Source organism: Quercus robur, chromosome 5 (genome assembly GCF_932294415.1).
Source record: "Quercus robur chromosome 5, dhQueRobu3.1, whole genome shotgun sequence".
In the NCBI taxonomy this organism is placed as follows: domain Eukaryota; kingdom Viridiplantae; phylum Streptophyta; class Magnoliopsida; order Fagales; family Fagaceae; genus Quercus; species Quercus robur.
In genome coordinates, this window is record NC_065538.1 from 85056445 (window position 1) to 85077630 (window position 21186).

Consider the following 21186-nt stretch of genomic DNA (forward strand, 5'->3'; position numbering starts at 1 on the left):
CTATAATTATTGAAATTACCTTACCAATTTTGCAAATTGTTATGATTGTGGATTGTGTAAGAACATTAGATCATGCATTATGCAAGAATCAATGTCATGCATCATATAGTTTTTAAATTTGCGTGTTATCTTGTCTCTGATCCTTCTTATGTAGTCTGTCCTTGGTTTTTTTTTTTTTTTTTTTTTTTTTTTGTGTGTTTTTTACTCTTAGACATGGCTTCTAAACCTAGTGGGAAATTTAAGACTAGAGCCAAAAGGACCCTTGGTTCTTCCTCTTCATCTGATTCTGCTGTAGGTGTTTGGTTTTTGACTGGAAAATGTGAGGAAACCTATGAGACCTTAAACAAATATAGGTCAATTTGGGGTGAAAGGAAGATAGTTTTGAGTGAGTTAGATCCATCTATCCATAGGACATTTATGGCTAGGAACTTGGTTTCTTTGTGTGAGGTGTGTGAACCTCCTCCTGCTGCCTTGATTAGAGAGTTTACTCTAACCTCTTTGTCTATTCTAAGGTTACCGGTGGTCATTACTTGACTACTTGGATTCGTGGTCAGGAGTTTACTATAAGTAAACAAGTTGTTCATGGCTTTAGGAGTACCTTTAGTTCATATACCAATTTATCCTTACACAGAGTTTCCTTCTGTAGATGATATGATGTCCCTTCTTTGTGGTTGTCCTATTTTATGGGGATCAGAACCAAGAATCAACTCTTGTGAGTTTACTGAGCTTAACTCATTATTCTTATGGATCACTTGTCATAACATCTATCCTATCTCTCATGTTCATATAGTACCCATAGAGCGTTGTGCTTCTCTTTATGCTTTTATTACTAATGGTTCTATGTGTTTCCCTTCTATGTTTATTCAATCTATTGTTGATGTCTATAGGAGTAAGAGTAAAGGTCAAAAGCTTTTCTTCCCCTTGTTCATTTTTAGGATTTTGAGATATTTAGAGATGTCTGAGTTTCGTCACCTAGAGTTAGTACATATTATGGTCCCTATAGGAACTACTTATCTTAGACAAAGACAAGCATAGATGAAGAGTGCTGAGCCAAGCACTAGGACTTCTAAAAGACCTAGAGGAGATGCTTCCACTTCCTCTAGTGCCATTCCTGCTACTGAGGAGACTTATGTGGATCCTACTGTAGTTGTGGATCTTCCTGGTCATTTTGAGGATGTTGATCCTTCAGGAGCTCCATCATTGTCACTCCGAGCCATGATGTAATCTATCATGACGACTCAGGCTACTTAGGGACAGTTGCTTGATGTGCTATTGATCGAGGCTGCATCATTGCAAGCTGACTTCTCAAATTATAGGAGTTCTTTTCCACCACCTCCACCCTTTGAGGACTGACATTGCCTTTGGCAATACATAACAAAAAGGGGAGTAGATTTATGTACATAGGGGGAGTTTATGTATTTTAGCTAGGGGGATTACTTTTACTTTGTTTTATTATATTTTGTTTTATTCAGTTTTGATGTATTTATATTTCTGTTTTTAGTTATTTTCCTTGTTTCACTTAAACATTGATGCGATGAGATTATGATAGTTGATGATTCTGAGGTTATTCATTTTGATGTGTTCACTATCTACTTGTGTTTTTTTTGTGATTTTAAAGTTTAAATTTTGTTTAGAATGTTTAATTGTATTTTCCAGACATGCGTTTATGAGTTGTTTTCAGTATTTCAGCAATTTACAGGTTAAATCTTTCAATAGCTGCTGATTATACAAGCAACTAATAGTTAGTGGTTATGTAAGATATGTAATTGGACAATAACTTGTATTTGAGCTGGTTTTTATTTAAGCATTACATTGGTATTTGTATTTTGCCACTGATTGCCAAAGGGGGAGATTGTTAGGTTCTAAAGATTTAGATTAAATGTTTAGAATCATGGTTGTAATGTGTTAGCAAACCGAGAGCAAAACAAGTCTAGTCTAAGTGTTTAGAAGTGTGTTTCAAGATTTCAAAGTCCAGCTGATTGCAGAAAAGAGAATTCAAGTCCTGCCTTTCTCGACTGATCGAGAAATAGATCTGACAAAAACGTTTTATGCAGATAGGGTTTTATCTGCCTTTCTCACAAATAGGGTTTTATGCAGAAGGTTATTTCAGTCCAATCACAATAAAAACGTTTAGGGTTTCACTTAAACTTCTCCACATATAAAAAGAAAACCCTAGCTATGTTTTGGAGACTTTTGGAAGACTTGTGTGTTACTCTTTGTGAGATTTGAGAGGTTCTGTACCTTCTAACTACATAAGATTCTACCTGAGCTAAAATTACAATCAAGAATTGGTAGAACTAGTTGCTGCATTCAAGATCAACTATTGATTGTGATCTGAAACCTTTGAGTGGAGTCTCTAAGTCATAAGCAAAGGTGTGCTTATGTTGCTGTAAATTCAAGAAGAGAAGGAGTCCGTGGATTTGAAACTTGCATGTGGTCGTGTCAGCAAGTTACTACATGAGGTAGCATTAGATTTAGGGTTAAATCTTTTGTAAAAACTTTGATTCTTTTATAGTGGATTTGGTTTACCTTGAGGATAACTAAGTCAAATCATCTCCAGGTTTTTACCTTGAAAAGTTTAGTTTCATTTTTCTTGGGTAATTATATCGTAGTGTTATTTACTTTTCCGCAACTTTGCATGATATGATTTATTAGTTTTAACCTAGATTTTAGGTTAAACAATCTGGTTAAAGAGGTCTAAACAAACTTTTAGCTTCGTCTAGAGACAAACCTTTTAGAGCTATTCTTCTCTGGCTTTATAGCTTTTGGTGTTGAAAATCGTCAGTTGAACTCCTTGTCAATACAGATGGAAGAACGCGTTGGATTCATCTAGAGACTAACTCGGAATAAGATATGAAATAGAGAAATATGGATACATTGGTGTAGTGTTTGCCAAACGTCCTCCGATGATTAAGTTAGAATAGGATTCAATTGAAGTATATTGCAAAAAAATTCAACTTGGGAATAGTTTTTGGGATGATAGTTGTGTACCTCCTTGACTTTGGTTTTTGTGGGTTTTTATAGCCATTGTCTTCATTGTTTGAATGAATATCTGCATTAATGAGATATGGAGCCATTGTTATTAATATATGACTAGCTTTTATTGTTTACCAATGGCTATTTGTCCGTTGGTGCCCATACGTTACTCCCTAGCTATCTTGGGCATTGAATGTCTTTTATGGCTTCATCCGCCATTAATGTCTGTACTTTACATCTTGCATTGAATAGCATTTAATTTGTCCTTCGAGAGATGGACGATATTGATAAACACTTATCAATAATGAATGCGGAGGCATTATAGACTTCAATGGTTTTTTACCCATTGATTCGTCGATTCTGGCGCATTAACCATTACTCGTGTCATTTATGGGGAACTCATTTAATGTATACTACAGTCATTCATCACATGGAAGATGCTAGCTTGATGGATGAAGCTGGCTAAATTTCTCATCTTTTGCCTTATGATGGACGAGGGTGATTTTTCTCCTCTTCAAGTACTATAATACTATTACAAATAATTAGATACATTTTTAGAATAAAACTTCCTTTTAAAATTAGAAATCACTCTAATAATAGTATTAATAATTTTTCTTTTTCTAAATTAGATAATATATTTTCTTTCCTTTTTATCAATTGTATTTACAGTTTATTGTCTTCATAATTCTTTCCTTTGTACTCCCTATCAAGCGAATTTTGAAGGAGCAGTTTTCTCAAACCAAGGTTCAGAAGGTATTGGCAACAATGCTATTGTAGTGCTGAGTTGCCTAGTGTATCATTGACATTCACTGAACTTATAAACCAATGAATTTCCCATGAATATATTATGTAAGCTAAAAAAAAAATTACATCATTATTTTTTATATTTAGAATCATTTAAAGAATTCTTCTTATATTTTATTCTCATTTTTAGATTTTTTTATAGGTAAAAAAAATTTAAATATGACTATATTTATCTTAAATTACATATCATGTGCACAATGATTTCTTCTAAAAACAATGTGTACAATGATTAGTAAGCCACGTGAATATTATATAAAACACTTTTTCAACAATTTGTTGACAACAAATTAGTCCAAGACTGCGATTAAATAAAATCTAAATCACAGAGATATGTTATCAAAACAATGGAAAGAAAGGAATTAAATTTATTCTTTATTATATTTTGTACAATAGTAATGAGTAATGACACTTGGATGCTGCGTGTCCACAATCAATTTTACTTTTTTTTCACCCTTGGGCAAAAAATTTTATCTATATGATCATATAAGAATCTATTTTTTTAACTATTGGCAAAAATACTATTTTGGTCTCTAAATTTTTTGTCCCTACCATTAACTCATCAAAAAAATTAGAAATTACAAATTAGAAATAAATAAATAAATAATTCCTCATTTAAACAAAAAAAAAAAAAAATGATTGTCTGGAATTTTGTTTGTTTGGTTTTTTCACTTTCTTGCTAACCAATCACAATATATCCAAAACAAATTAATCTCCAATTCATTTTCTTTTCTTTTTGTGAACTTTCTTGGTAACCAAACACAACATACCCTTCTTATACAGACAACAAATAACCCAGAAAAGCATGCAACCAGGGACGGACTCAGGGGAGCGCCCCCCCCCCCCCCCCCTCCCTAGGGTGGGTCCTTTTTTTTTTTAGTTATAATATATTTCATTTTTGTAGTTGGTCCCCTTCCAAAACCTTGTGTCCTCTTCTCCCAAATCAGCCTGGCTAGCTTAAACTAAATATCAACTATTCAACTAAAAAACTTAACAAAAACAATATAAACATTTACAATGGTAATTGTATTTTAGCCAAAAAAAAAAAAAAAAACAATTTTAACACCAAAGAACAAAAAAATCACGTGTTATTGCAGAAGTTAATGCTAAATTTTTTGTAACTACAGTAAATTGGTATAAATACCGATTGACTGTAGCAAGTTGTTAAAAATAAGATACGATATTGTTTTAATATTATATCTCATTTCAATTAAAAAACTCAAATTCTCTTTCTTCCTTATTATTTTAATGAGTTGTTTATATTATTTTAAATGAAGTGATAAAAAAATAGAACATTTGAAATTGGATGTATTGTAAAGTGAGGTGGTAAAATAGATAAAGTAACTTTTTGAGGCACCACCACTATGAATGTTGCTCCAACTTAAAAAAATAAAATAAAATAAAATAAAATAATCCTAGCCAGCCTAGTATTGAAAAAAGAAAACATTATTTTGTTTTTGTTTTTGTTTTTGTCTTTATTAGTAGATGATTCCATTTTAAATGTATTTAAAAACAAAAATTTTGTGTATTTATAATTTTGTTAATACTATATGGATGTCTATTTGGAGTTTTTTTTTTTTTTTTTTTTTTAAAATACTCCGACACCCGCTAGCTTAAAATCCTAGGTCCATCCTTGCATGCAACATCCATCTGTGTATTGAAACACATATCCAATGGTGTTGGTGATGTCTCTTTCTATTTTACACAATCACTTTTCAATACCCACATTAAATTATCTATTCTAAAAGTAATTTCAATAAAATTTATGGTATCCTTAACATTTTTTTTTTAAATTAAATTCAATATAGCTATATTAATGAATTTGATTGCACAAATTTTATATTGCTTTTCTGGGAAAACTAGTTCAATATATGTGCCACAACACATTCATTTTAACAAATAAGTATTTTATATCAATACACTTTGAACGCAAAACAAGCATTAAAAAAAATAATAATAAAAGAAATTTGATATTCGGTCAAAGGAAACAAACACAACCTTACATATCATTATGAGACGTGCCATTAAATCAAAATTGTCCATTCTTGTGGATTAATCGTCAAGCAATAAAAGAGCTTTAACTCTAAGAAACACATTTTTCTGAAGAAGTCACATAATTTCTTGGTTTAACAAAGATAATCTAGACATTTTTCTAAAGAAGTCACATTTGGATTGTACGTATTTATTCTCATCTCATCTTGTACTGGTAGTCCGATCTAGTAAGGGGCTAACATCCTGCAGCAAATTCTCTATTTAGCAATTCTTTTTGGTTCATTTCATTTTACTTTGGTTTCTCAATTTCAATTCTTCTCACCCAACCCAGCCACTTATTTCTGATCTCTCTCTATCTATCTTTCTTCCTCACCTATATTGCACATCCAAGAAACCTCAAGAAGCTAAGTTCATTCCCACCAAACCACCTCTCTATTCTCTCTCACACACACCTGGCGATAATCTTAAACCAAAAATATCTATTTCACTTCTCTTTCACTTTCTTTGTCTCTTTCACTTCTAAGAAGGGTTTTTGGGGAGTGAACAATGTGAATGAAATTATGGTGGATGATAGCAAGGATTAGATGGTTCTTTCGGGTGACAGAAAAGGTGTGGTAGTGGATGTTGTTTGTATAGATGTCGATGAGGATGATACAAGTGAAAATAATGTGACTGAAAACAATGGCCTGAATTCTGATTGGAGGAGGGGTAATGATGAACTTGTTTCATTTTGAAAAAGAAAGTGTGAGACTAGTAATACAAAAGATGTGACTGAAAACATTGGACCCCTTCTAGATGAATCAAAGTTGATTTAAAATTAATTTTAAGTTGAATAATGCATGATGCAAACGTTTATCTAATTTGACAGCTTAGCATACCTTTTAGTCTTTTAGAGCATTAGATTGTGGAAGGCGGAGATTGTTACTTATTACAGGAACATATGCATCCAAGTCGGATAATTATTAAGTACTCTCGGAGTACCATAAATGCATACTCTCCCCTCTCACATAACTGTGGGTTCCACAAATTAAATTTATATTGAGACTCACAATTCATGTGAGGGGAGGAATACACATTTATGGTACTTCTAGATTATTCAATAATTTTCCATCCAAGTCCAATAGTTCAAATGAATACAAATTGATGGTGTGATTAATGCATAGCAACAGTTCCTGAGCATTCCCATGTTTGGTTACAAGTAGCACAATTGATCCACATGCCTAGGGAATGTGGATTCCCACCCAACCGCACTTTTATGGAAATGTAGATTCCCTCTTTAAAAATTGAAAAAAAAAAAAAAAAAAAACAAACAAACAAACAAACAAACCGAGTAGAGAGATGGGTATCCACATTCCTATAGCATGAGATTTTTTTTTAAGTGACAATTATACACCTAATTTGATTATGTTTGACTACATAAATTAGAGTCACTCCTCCATTGCCAAATTCCAAGTGCTTATGTCAAATGTGAGAAAAAAATAGGGTACCACTAATGTGACAAAAGTACAAATAGATGTTATGTTGGTAATGTCCAATGTGACAATGGAACAATCAAATGTGAGAAAAAAAAAGAAAAAGAAAACCACCAAATGTGACAAAAGAACAGTTATGTCACGAATTTTCAAAACACATTTCAAACATCAATTCATTTACTAAGTAGATGAAATAATCACATATATTGTCACATCAATTTATAAGTTTTATGTAGGGTCCAACTGGATACAGCTGAAAATTGAAAACAATATAGCAAGATAATTTTAAAATGTAAATAGTATCATGGGACCCATTTTTAATGAAAAAGTTGCCAAAATGTGAAGTTTATGTGTCCTGTGAACAGTGCACACATGCACTGTTCACGGGAGAAAAGTCAACAATCACGGCTTAAAAAAAAAAAAAAAAAAAAAAAAAGAAAAAAAAGAAAAGAAAAGAAAAGAAAAGAAAAACGTGGACGTGGACGTGGGAAGCGCAAAACGCACTTCCCAAATGCGCACATAATAAATAACTTTAGCATTTTCCTTTAAAACAACCAAAAAAATTGATTGATGCTTGAATTATTACAAATTTCATGTCAAATGAGAGAAAAAAAATAGGGTACCACTAATGTGACAAAAGTACAAATAGATGTTATGTTGGTACTGTCCAATGTGACAATGGAACAATCAAATGCGAGAAAAAAAGAAAAGAAAAAAAAACCACCAAATGTGACAAAAGAACAGTTATATGTGATGTTGGAATTGTACAATGTGAGGATGAAACTGTCAAATGTGAGAAAAAATAAAGGAACCATCGAATGTGACAAAAATATAGGCATATTTGATGTTGGTACTACATAATATGAGGATGAAACCATCAAATGTGAGAAAAAAAAAAAATAGCCAAATGTGACAAAAGTACTGTCAAATGTAATGTTGAAACTACACAATGAGAGGATAGAACCATCAAATGTGAGAGAGAAAAAAAAAGGAAACCACCAAATGTGACAAAAGAAATGTCAAATGTGATGTTCGAATTGCACAATGTGAGGATAAAATTGTCAAATATAAAGTTTTGGCAAATAGGTATAGCAGAGGAATCTTTAGAGGATCCTAAGCTCTTCTAGAGGATGCTAAGCTCCTCTCCTAGACTATATAAAGGGGCTCAAGTTCCATTTGAAGGCAGGCTCGATTTAGCAGAACTCCCTCTTACAAAATATAAATGCCATTTGGTTACAAGGTTGGAAATTCCTAATACAAGATTACTAAGGGATTTATATATATATATATATAGAGAGAGAGAGAGAGAGAGAGAGAGAGAGAGAGAGAGAGAGAGAGAGAGAGAGAGAGAGTACATTCACCATTTAATTATAATTGTTAATTTTGATTTTTATTTTCTACTTGGAATTGTTTTAGTGTTCAAAGAAAATAACTAATTTTGATTGACAAAACAATGACAACATGAAAGCAAGATTGTAAAATAATTATTTTTGACAATTGACGAGTAGCGCATGAATGGTCATCTGTAACTTGCAAACCATCTATAACAATGACGAGTGAAAGTGCAAACGAGTGTAAGTACATTAATTCCATATAGCATTCAATGATTGAGTGATAAATGAGCATGGAACCGTTATCTCCGTCCAATAATGTGCAGTTAAAGGTTGGTTACAGATAACAAACATGGGGATTAAATGGCCATCATTAAGCATTAAGTCTTCCAGCTACAGTGTAACTTTAGACTAAGCATTAACTCAGCATAAGGCTATATAAAGCCAGGAAAGACAGGTAAAAGGGACAAGATTTACACATTACAGAATTGAGATTCCTAAATAGTAGAAGCTAACTTGAGCATCGGAGGGTCCTTGGCAGGCCCCAAATCGGTGCCATTATCTATTTGGTGATTTCTCTTACGCAGGATATCAGGTCGTCCATCGTACATACGAGGAACATACTGATGAGGTGAAATCATGCTTCATCATTTTGGTGCCATCTGTGGGGAACTGATCAGCCGCCACATGCAAAATAAAGTTGCGTAGGCCTAGGCTATGATCTAGGGCCCCCTTACTATGATAAAATTTATCGTGTGTCTCTTGCAAGTATTCACTCCCTTACATGAGGTAGGTCTCATAAAAGTGGGATTGACCTCCATGTGAAGGGTTTATATATCTCATATACGTGTAATATCACCTCACTTATTAGAGAAAATCAGTGTCAAAACTAGAATTTTAGTCTAGGGGGAGCAAAATTAAAAGACAATATTAAAAGTGAAATTAATCTTTAAAACTATCAATCGATTATAATAACAAATTAAATAAACAGTTGTAAGAAAATATGAATATATTTCATATCAATAAAATAGCTATACAAAAATAACCAATCCATAGCTGCAAAAATTGACAACAAAAAACTTACAAACTGATGTGGTAAAAATGTGATTAGTGCTAATTAATCAATATAATGAATAAATGTTTGAAATTAATTTTTGTGATTGGCGACATGCCAATTTATAAGACATAAGTAGTAAAATTTGTAGTATCGCTCAACAATAAAGTACTCTGAAAAGTATCATGAATAGTGAAAATTGTGAAAATAATGATAAAAAAGAAAATAAATAGTGAAAAAGGTGAAAAAAATAGGACAAGAAAAAAGCTACTCATAACAATAGTGAAATGGATGAAAAATATGCATCATGCCTTTGAAATATAAGCATAAGCATAAGCATATTTATCTAAAGCATTGTTATAAAAACACATCTTATAAAAACGTGGGCTGCTACACCCTCACGGCACATTACATTGAAATTTTAGGAGGAGTCACGAGAGAAATGCCCCCATAATGTGGCGGCCAATAAGTGATTTTCTATTTTCCCCCTCCACTTTTAAAAAATGAGTAATATTGCAAATTTTATCGTATAGAGCTTAAAAAATGATATGTCACGAATTTTCAAAACACATTTCAAACATCAATTCATTTACTAAGTAGTTGAAATAACCACATATATTGTCACATCAATTTGTAAATTTTATGTAGGGTCCATTTGGATACAACTGAAAATTGAAAATATTGTAGCAAAATAATTTTAAAATATAAATAGTAACATGGGACCCATTTTTAATGAAAAAGTTGCCAAAAGGTGAAGTTTATGGGTCCCGTCACGGCTTGAAAAAAAAAAAAAAAAAAACGCAAAACGTGGACATGGGAAGCGCAAAATGCGCTTCCCAAATGCACACGTAATAAATAACTTTTGCATTTTCCTTTAAAAAGACCAAAAAATTTGATTGATGCTTGAATTATTACAAATTTTATTACATGAGTCTTACAAATTGTTGCATCACCAATAATAGGAAGTAATTCAAATATTCAATTATTATCTTATTGAAGGGCCACCAATGACATTCTTTTTCATATCATTTTTTAAGCATTATGTAGTAAAATTTATTGCAGCTTAAACATTTTCCCAAAAAATATATAGTTAATAAAATAATAAAAATCAAACCAAATCACCATTAAGTAAATGGAAAATGTTAAAGTTACTACAAATTTTACTACATGACACTTACAATTTATTTGGCAAGAATAGACTAGTGCCACTAAAACAACATAATAAATTAATGTTTAAATCAGTTTATTCTAATTTGTGACACATCAATTTATAAGTTCTATATAATAAAATTTGTAATATCTCTAGCATCAATCAAATGCTTTTGTTGATATAAAAATGTAAGAATAATGAATTTTGAATAAATAAAAATTTATAGTACAAAACATTAACTAAATTGATGGATAATAAAAAAATTTAATTTTAAGCAATATTGAAATACACAAATGCCCATTTAAGGTTTTTGTATAAAGCCTCAAATTGTATTGGGCGGGCATTCATTAAGTAAAACTATTTTATTCTCCTTTTACCTTTTGTTTCATAAGGAAATTATGGGTCCGTTTGGATTGAGCTTATTGTTGCTGAAACTGAAAACTGAAAACTGAAAACACTGTAGCAAAATAATTTTTAAATGTGTAAATAGTACCGTGGGACCCATTTTTAATATTTTTTAATATGTGAACAGTGTCAGCACAGTGTGTGAACAGTGCATTTACTGTTCATAATAGTGAAATTTGTCCCCCCAAAGTCAACAAAAGCTGGCCAAAAAAAAAAAAAAAAAAAAAAAAGAGAAAACGTAAACTCACCAAAACGTGGACGCAGACGCCGAGCGCAAACGCTCACTATGGGTGTGTTTGGATAGAACTTATTTTGCTGAAACTGAAAACTGAAAACTGAAAACACTGTAGCAAAATAATTTTTAAATGTGTGAATAGTGCTGTGGGACCCATTTTTAATGAAAAAATTGATAAAAAATGAAATTTGTGGGTCCGTAAACAGTGCACATATGCACTGTTCACTGCAGAAAGTCAGCTTTTGCGGTTACTGTTCAATGAACAGTAACCGCAATACCCAAAACGCGTGAAAACCCAAAAAAAAAAAAAAAAAAAAACCAAAAACGCAGCAGGGAAAAACGTGGACGTGAATAAGTCGAATGCAAACACACACTATATGGAATAGAATTTTTTTTTTTTGGGAGTAGTGTTTGACCTTTTATTGGATCTGTAATTTATTATAATTTTTTTTACTGGTCACCGCTCTCTCTCTCTCTCTCTCCATAATATAAATATATAGAACTCTTCTTGAGAATAAATTAGAAGTTTTGAAAGAAAATCTTTGAGTAAATTCTTGAAAATCTGACAATGTCCCATTCAACTAAATGTGCAGCTTGCAAATCTTTGAGAAGGAGATGCCCTAAAGATTGTGTTCTTGAACCATATTTTCCTCCAACCAATCCACAAAGATTTGCTTGTGTTCAAAAAATCTTTGGTGCCAACAACATTACCAAAATGCTAGAGGTATGACCAAATATATATATATATATATATATAGACACACATACATGTTACTAGTAACAATTTTTCATTTATTAATTAGTTAATACAAAGGTATTATCTAGATATTATTTCATATGCATATATAGACGAGGGATTAATATTTCAACTTGTTTGTCGTTCATTGAAAAGCTTTCTATCTTATAGAAATAATCACATAGATGGTGTTAATGATATCTTTAAGATGTTTCTTAAAGGATTCTTTCAACACATACACATAAATAAAACAATTACTTCTATAATCAATATGAATGTTGAACTTGTTTTACTTTCCTCTTTTTCCCTATCATTGTAAGCTTTGAGTTCATCATTTTATGTCAATATCAAATTTGTTTAATACCATTTCCTCCTAAATTTTCTTGAAACAACACTAGAGAAATTTTTTTTAAGTGTTTTGAGCAAGTGAATATTACTTCCTAATGAAGTGGACTAGACCAAAAATATATATTTAAATTCATGTCAATTTCTATTTTTAACCAAATCTTCATTATTATTTTGGAATTAAGTTATTTGAGCAACTAATTTAATATTTTACTCTTTTATCAAAAAAAAAAAAAAAAAAAATTGACTCTCCTCCTAATGGAATTTTCTTTTATTATTCATGTAGCCGTTTGACATTTTCGATATATATACTCTTTGTCAACCTTTAACAAGTGTAATTTTAATACCTGTCACAACAAAGCATGAGAGCACCATCATTTGAAATAGATTCTTTGTCAAATTAAATTCCGAGTAATTAATGATTTTCATTTGACAAAAAAGAATCCCAAAATTATTTTACTTTGAAATTGATTAGTAGTGCATTTTTAACTAAGCTACTTATATTTATTACTTCAAAATTAGTCCATTATAGCTGTTTATCTCTCTAGTTTATTTACCCAAAAACAATAAACAAAACAAAACAAGAAAGCTGGTTTCTTATTTTTTTCGTCATTTGGCATTGCAGCAACTTCCACTGCATTTACGAGCTGTGGCAGCGGATTGCATGTCTTTCGAAGCAAGTTCACGTGTCGAAGACCCAGTCTATGGAAGTGTTGGGATAATCTCTCAACTCCAAGAACAAATAATTAAGGCTGAGTCTGAGCTAGCGAAGACAAAGAGTGAAATAGCCTTTCATAATGCACAACAACAACTACAGCAACAACAAAATGAAAGCTCAAGCTGTAAAATTGAAGAGCTTCATGACACAGATGAAGCAACTACAATTCCAACAGTGAAACCAGTGTCGTCTAAGAAGAGTAAATGAAAACGCATGTCGTTTATGTTATGTAAATCAGACTTGGTTTAGTGTTTATATGTGTGCACGTGTGAGGGTTAGTTACAAGTTGTTAGAGTGAGCCTCAGTCTGGGAGATATTTACTTAGATATTTTTCTATGCTTTCTTGGTGATATATATATTGTAGAAAACAAACTCCATTGTAACTAAGTGTTCATTCATCAATCTTTGTATTTTTTTCAATACCAAAAATTCTCTCTCTCTCTCTCTCTCTCTCTGGTTTTCCTCTGTGTTCTTTCATGGTATCAAAGCTTGAATCCACAATAATGGCTTCCACAAATGCAACTTCTTCATCTACTACTTCAAATTCAACACTTGCTATAGCTATACCTGCAAATACTTCACTGCTTTTGCTATCCAATATGTCTTCGATGATGACTGTCAAGCTTGATTATGGAAATTACATCGCTTGGAAGCATCAAATTGAGGCAATTCTTGAAACTTACTGAATGATTGATGTGATTGATGATTCTGTTATAGCTCTAGATCGTTTTCTCAAAGATTCTTCTGGTAATTTCACTACTGAGATCAACCCTAGTTTCATTTCTTGGAAAAATCGTGAGCAAGATATGTTTACTTTTATCAATTCAACTCTGTCTCTTCAATTCTTTCTCTTATTGTTGAGCAAAAATCTGCCAAGGGAGTTTGGAAAGTATTGGAAAAGAGATTTGCTTCAATTTAAAGATCTCATGTAATGAGTCTTCGAAATGAATTGAATGCAATCAAGAAAGGTTTTGATTCAATTGACAGTTATTTTCAAAAGATCAAGTAGACTCGTGTTTCAGTGTTTCTTGATGATGAAGAGCTTCTTCATATAGCTCTTGATGGATTGCCATCTGAATATGATTCTTTCAGTTTTGCAATCAAGACTCATAGTGATGTTCTGTCTGTTGAAGAATTGAACACTTTGCTCAATTCTGAAGAAAAAGTGATTAAGAAAAGATCTAAAGCTAATGCTGTTGATCCTAATTCAGTTGCCATGGCAATGAATTTTCATCCTCAAAATTAGGGTTTCCCTCGAGGAAGAGGTGGTAGAAACAATAATCAGAGAGGCAGAGGTGGTCATGGATACAATCCAAATGGTGGTCACAATTCTAGTAGATATGGTAATTCAGGTTATAATCCTAATTCTGGAGGATATGGCAATTCAAGTTACAATCCTCATTCAGGTCCACAGTATAATCAATCTAAGTCTCAAGGAGGACAAGGTCAATCCAATAGGCCAATTTGCCAAATTTGTGGTAAAATTGGTCATATAGCTGTTGATTGCTATCATAGGATGGACTTCTCATATCAGGGAAAACATGCTCCTGCCAAGTTAGCCTCAATGGTAGCTAACTCTTCACAAGTGCAGTCATGTAATGGTTGGCTTACTGATACTGGATGCTCAGATCATGTTACTCCCAATCTATCTTAGTTGACATTGCATCAGCAACCAATTCAGGGCAATAAGACAGTTACTGAAGGCAATGGACAAGAGCTTCCTGTCACTCATGTGGGTCATGGTTAACTTCAAACTTCTACTCATAATTTGAGGCTTAATAATATACTTAGAGTTCCTGATCTTGCATCCAATCTCTCGTCTGTTCATAAATTGTCTTCAAAATAATGCATTTTGTTATTTTGATGCTGAGAAATTCTCATTTCAGGATTTGCCTTCGGGGAGGATCCTTTACAAAGGGTTGAGTAAGGATGGAGTATATCCCATTCCCACTACTTCTTCACTTTCATCTTCTGCTACTTTCAACTCTAAGTCTAGTGTGTCTGCTTTTGCTTCCATCAAACCTGATCTGATCTTGCTTTGGCATCATAGACTTGGACATTCAAGTTCTAGAATTTTATATTCTACCTTGCAAAATGTAATAAAGAATGTGTCTTTGACTCAGATTGATACACTTTGCTCTTCTTGTACATATTGTATAAGTGCTAAAATGCACAAGTCATCTTTGAATAAAACTTCCATTGTGTTTAGTTTTGTCTTGGATATTGTTCATAGTGATGTTTGGGGTCCTGCCCCTCTCACATCTGTTCTTGGTTTCAACTACTATGTGATTTTTGTTGAAGATTGTACAAGATTTACATAGTTATTTCTGTTGAAACATAAGCATGAAGTTCTTTTTGTGTTCAAACATTTTAAAGCTCTTGTTGAAACTCAATACTCTACCAATGCCTTTCAAACATTTTAAAGCTCTTGTTGAAACTCAATACTCTACCAATGCCTTTCAAACATTTTAAGGTTCTTAGGATAGATAATGGTATTGAGTACACTAACAATGCCTTTCAAGCATTTTATTCTTCCAATGGCATTCTTCATCAGACCTCCTATCCCCATACTCCACAACAAAATGGTGTTTTTGAGAGAAAACATAGGCATATGGTTGAAACTGGTCTTTCTCTCCTCTACATATCCAATCTACCCTATAACTACTGGTCTTATGCTTTTTCCACTGCTGTGTATCTTATCAATAGGTTGCCTTCTTCTGTTTTGAACTTCAAGTCTCCCTGGCAGTCCCTTTATTCCAAACCACCTCCTCTTCATGCTCTTAAATCATTTGGTTGTGCTTGCTATCCATATCTGGCCCCTTATAATAAAAATAAGCTTCAACCCAAGTCCAAAGAGTGCATCTTTCTTGGATATCCTCCATTATCCAAGGGTTATATTTGCCTTGATCCTTCTTCAAATAGAATTTACATTGCTTGTTTTGTTTTGTTCAATGAATCCCTTTTTCCTTTTACTCATGATTTTGCCTGCACTAATCCTAATATCCCTTTCACATTTGATTTTTCTCATTAGTTTCCTTCCTTATCTCCTTCCATTTCTAATCCTACTTATGTTCCCTCTTCTTGTGATTCTTCCTTTCCTTTGGACCTCATTACTTCTCTAATACCCTTTGCTCTAGCTTCATCATTGCCTATACCTGTTGTTCCCTCTCCACCTGATCCACCACATATACCTGATCCACCACCTATACTTGCTGCCCCTCTACCTGATTTATCACCACCTATACCTAATGTCCCTTTACTTGATTGATCTTCTATTCCTTCTACTCCTTCTTTACCTATAACTCATAATACTGATCCTATGGTTACAAGATCAAAACATGGTATATATAAGCCTAAAGCTTTGCAGGTTACTCATGACTACACTGTGACAGAACCACCATCTTTGCCATTGTTTCTAAAAATCCTTAGTAGGTTGTAGCCATGGATTCTGAATTTCACTCTCTTCAGTAGCAAAAGACTTGGTCTTTGGTTCCTAGGCCAGCTAATAAGAACATTGTTACATGTAAATGGGTGTACAAATTGAAAAGGAACAGTGTTGGGTCCATTGCTAGGTACAAGGCTAGGATGGTTGCTCAAGGTTATCTTCAACAGTTTGGGTTGGATTATGAGGAGACTTACAGTCTTGTTGTGAAGCCTACCACTGTTAGGTTGCTTTTGGCTTTGGCTGTGAATCAAAATTGGGAACTTAGGCAGCTTGATGTGAGTAATGCTTTCCTAAATGGTTTTTTAAAGGAGGAAGTGTATATGGCTCAACCTCAAGGGTATGTTGATTCTAAATTTCCTAAGCATGTCTGCCTCCTCCATAAGGCTCTCTATGGTCTTAAGCAAGCCCATAGGGCCTGGTTTGAGAGGTTTACCTCTCAATTGTTTCACATTGGGTTCTTTGCCTCAAGTGCTGATGGTAACAAGGTTAGAGTTTGCCATTCGATGAAAATAGAAAGCCCAAGAATATGGTATTACTACAACATGCAGTCAAAAAGAACAAGTTGATTGTTCAGACCAAAAGAAGAGTCAAGCTATGCCTTACTGCAATAGCAATAACAGAATTTAGATCACATAAATCAAGCGTTGTTATATAAAAGTATATACAAATAAACTATTTAGCTACAAAATATAATTGATGAACCATACTTCCAAATAGAACAACAATTTATAGTTATTACCAAAGAGTTGGATTCTTAATAAGTGTCTTTTAGCAAGCCAAAACAAGGGGAAGGAAAATGAGGTAAATTAATTTTTCAAGATCAGGGGAAATGATTGAAAAACATTCTTACAGTCTTAACATTTACCTACCATGATTACAAAGAGCAATAGCATTAATTATACATTAGAAATGTTTGGGAATCTTTAACCTAACCACCATTCACAATCTTCTTATAATAAGTTCATCCAAAACGAGATAAGTAAAATTGAAAATTCATGCAACACAATCAAATAGTCAGATACATTTCTCTCTCTCTCTCTCTCTCTCTCTCTCTCTCTCTCTCACACACACACACACACACACACACACACATTTAAAAATGATTTCATCCAAAAAAAAAAAAAGCTCAATACAAGACTTTCCCATAAACAAAAATCACAATCAACTGCAAGCAAAGAACTCTAGGAAAAAATAGGAGTGATGTTGCCTAAGACAACCATCCACTCAAACAAACATATTAACAAGGATTGCTTGATAACATGAATTGGACACTCAAAACCATCAAAAGTACAAATCACCACAAAATGCATAATGGGACAGCCTTCCAAGCTTTGAAACTATGATGACGTTGAAACACCCATTGCCAATAGCTTAAAGCTCCTCAGCGTGTTTCATTCTTAGTTTGGACTGCAACTTAGAATAAGATTCTTATGAGCGACAATTTGAGACCTAGGAGTTTTGATTTTGTTAACTAATGCATTATGTATCATAGTTGTGGGGAGACTATGGACTACTTATTACTTTATGTAAAGTTGTAATTTACAACTATGTGTTTTGTTGGCTTTAATTCCGTGCCAAATTTGATTGTAATTCTATTCAATGTTTTGTACCCTATATTTCATGTGGGATTTATTTGTAAGGGTTGTGTGTGTGTGTGTGTGTGTGAGAGAGAGAGAGAGAGAGAGTTTGTGTGTGTGTGAAGACTCAAGGCAAATTGAAGACTGAAGTGTTTTTGCGGGTAGCTCACAAGTAAGCATCCCGTGAAGTGATGTATGTGCCTTGCACATAACTGGAATGCGAAGAGTCAGGACAGGATGGAGACAGCTGTGTTTCGCGAGTGTCTCGCGGGTAAGGCCTTCTTGCAAGATACTCGCGAAATATTCTGTTTTGCCAGACTGTCATTTCTGATACACACTTTCTGTACCTACACTATATATACCCACATTACCCACAAATGTTGAGGAGTGCTTTTGAGAGAAAACCCTAGCCACAAACCTTGAGAGTTAGAGATTGTTATACCCACAATTCTCTACACAATTGCTTGTGGATTTTCCTCAACTCCTACCTCTCTATTTCCATACCATTGAAAGGTTGATAGCCCAAACACTTACCACACACTTTCAGAATGTCAAGTGAAGTTTTGGTGCTATTGGGAAGCATTGGAAGAAGCCAAGCTTTGGTAGATGCAATTGGGCATATTGTGGGATCCGAAGAGCTAGACAAGACACGGTTCCGAGAAGCCTTGTTGGAGTAAGAGCTTGGAGGGCTTAGGTGCATTGGGTAGATTAGGCTTGGAGGGTCTCTTGTTAACCCATGTATCCCAATTGATTGTCTAATGGATCGATTATCGCTTGGAAGGCAGCGGAGAGGTTTTACTCCGAGTACTTAGGTTTCCTCATCGATAACACATCGATGTGTTATATTGTGTTTTCATTCTTCTTCCCTACTCTTTTAGCTTTCATATTACTGCTGTGTTATATTAAATATAGCTTAGACTAGTTTATTTGTTTATCCACTCGTATTTACTCTATTCTGCACTTAGTATAAGTTAGAGTAAAATCTATCTAGCTGTAATTTTTAATTAGAAGGTCTAAACAGCTCTTGTGTTTTAACACATTTTCGAGTTTTCACTTTATTATAAGAAGGCTCATCGGTTGTGGAGTTTTGTTTTTAAACCTTTTAGGATTTTGTGGGTCCAACCAAAAACCATTCTGGGTCTACTTTTTGGATGGTGGAATTGGTTGGGAAAGCACTTGTCTGACATTTGGAATTTAGTTCCATTGTGCTTATTATGGTCTTTGTGGAAGGAATGTAATTAGCGGACTTTTGAGAACTTGGATAGTTCTATTGATCAATTGTTTTCTTTCTTTAGTGGTTCTCTATTCAACTGGTCTCGGGCTTAGGGACTCATATCTAGTGATTTTCTCCCTTCTTTCCTTTGTTCTCTCCTCTTTTGTAATTAGTTTTATTCTCTGCTTTCTTTTCTTTTTGTTTTCATTTGTAATTTTTGGTTTGCTTTATGCCCTTTTTGCATAAAGTAGCATTTTTATTATACGTCTTTCTTACTTGATAAAAAAAAAAACAAAAAAAAAAAAAGCCTACTAACTGCTATCTTTGGCATAACCCAACATACTCCAAAAATGAAAAATAAAAGTCACCTTATATATCTTGCCATCCTGCAATGAAGCAAAAGATGATCAACAAATTCCCCACTATTCTTCTTCTTTTTTTTTTCTTTTTTTTCTTTTTTTTTTTTAAATTTGATATTTACAATGGAAAATGGGGAATTTGAAACTTGAATGTCTTCATTAAAAACACTAGGAAGTGCTAGTTGAGTTCAATGCGCTTAACATATTCCCCACCATTATTGCGCATACAACACCAGTCTACAATCGTATATTTTGGTTTTGAAGATAATCCATTGTAATATTTTATCCAACGCCAATGCCCAAGTAAAGAATGAAACCTTGTGAGGCTTAACACACCATATACTACTCCAAGGAAAATTAACCCCTATAGAACCCCTCAACCACCATACAAAGAACAGATACAGAACCTTCCTACTTTTGAAGGTTTCCACAACATTCAATCCTCCCCTTCTCCAGAAGGTAAGCTAGAACACAGCTGATCAAAGGAGTAACCATAACTCCTAATCATAAGATGGCCAGCTAAACTAAACATTCCAGCTGTTAACACTACTCAAGTAAGACAAGGTCATTTTCAAGTAAAGCCCATTGAGCTAAATCCTCCTCATTTGTTGGAACTTTGTCTAATCCATATGAACGGTATGCAATGGCAACACATCGCAAGCTTCTCACAGCCATCTCATAATAGTTGCCTTGAAAAATTCCTACAAAAAAGAAATTGAAGGTGTTATACCAAAATTTTACTTACAATTGTGCACACAATGTTAATAGTATTCATTTCATGCAACACATCATATTCAACGGTCTCACTCAGATTTATGGTCTGTTAAGAATATAAAGTGAGAGAGAAAGACTGAATAGTCTATATATTCTATGTAAATAATAATGTACAATAAAGAGCCTTATATAGGCTAAGTATGCGTGCAGTACAAGTAATATGAGTAAACTACAAGTATCGTATATTGGGCTAAGCCCAATGGGCTAATCTAGTCTAAGCTATACACTAACATCTCCCTTAAACTCAAGGTGGCAAGGAGGAAGCCAACTGGAGTTTGGATATAAGATCTTGAAGACGACCAGGCAGGTGAGACTTAGTGAAGATATCAGCAAGCTGGTCAGCAGAGGAGATGGAGAACAACTTGAGATTGCCTTTCTTGAGATACTGGTGAGCAAATTGAGGGATAACTTTGGGATATGAAAAGTATCACTAAGGGATAAACAAGGAGAATAGATTGTTCCTTTATGACTAATAGGCATAGGAGTTCCATTAGCAGTGTAAATGGTGTTGGGGTGTTCTAAGGGTGCCTTATCAGAAAATTGGGATTCAAAAAACCAAGGTTGTTTAGCTGAGGTGACAGAAAGGGCAGTGGAAGTTCGGGA

At 33.5% G+C, this 21186-nt stretch overlaps 1 protein-coding gene across 1 annotated transcript; it reads left to right on the forward strand.

The window, feature by feature from the left end:
* Window positions 1-1035: 1035 nt before the first annotated feature.
* LOC126728876 (LOB domain-containing protein 4-like) lies at window positions 1036-13422 on the forward strand. Its single transcript, XM_050434630.1, has 3 exons — window positions 1036-1220; window positions 1473-1479; window positions 13123-13422. Exons 1-3 carry the CDS (start codon window positions 1036-1038, stop codon window positions 13420-13422), a joined length of 492 nt encoding a protein of 163 aa, XP_050290587.1.
* The last annotated feature ends 7764 nt before the right edge of the window (window positions 13423-21186 follow it).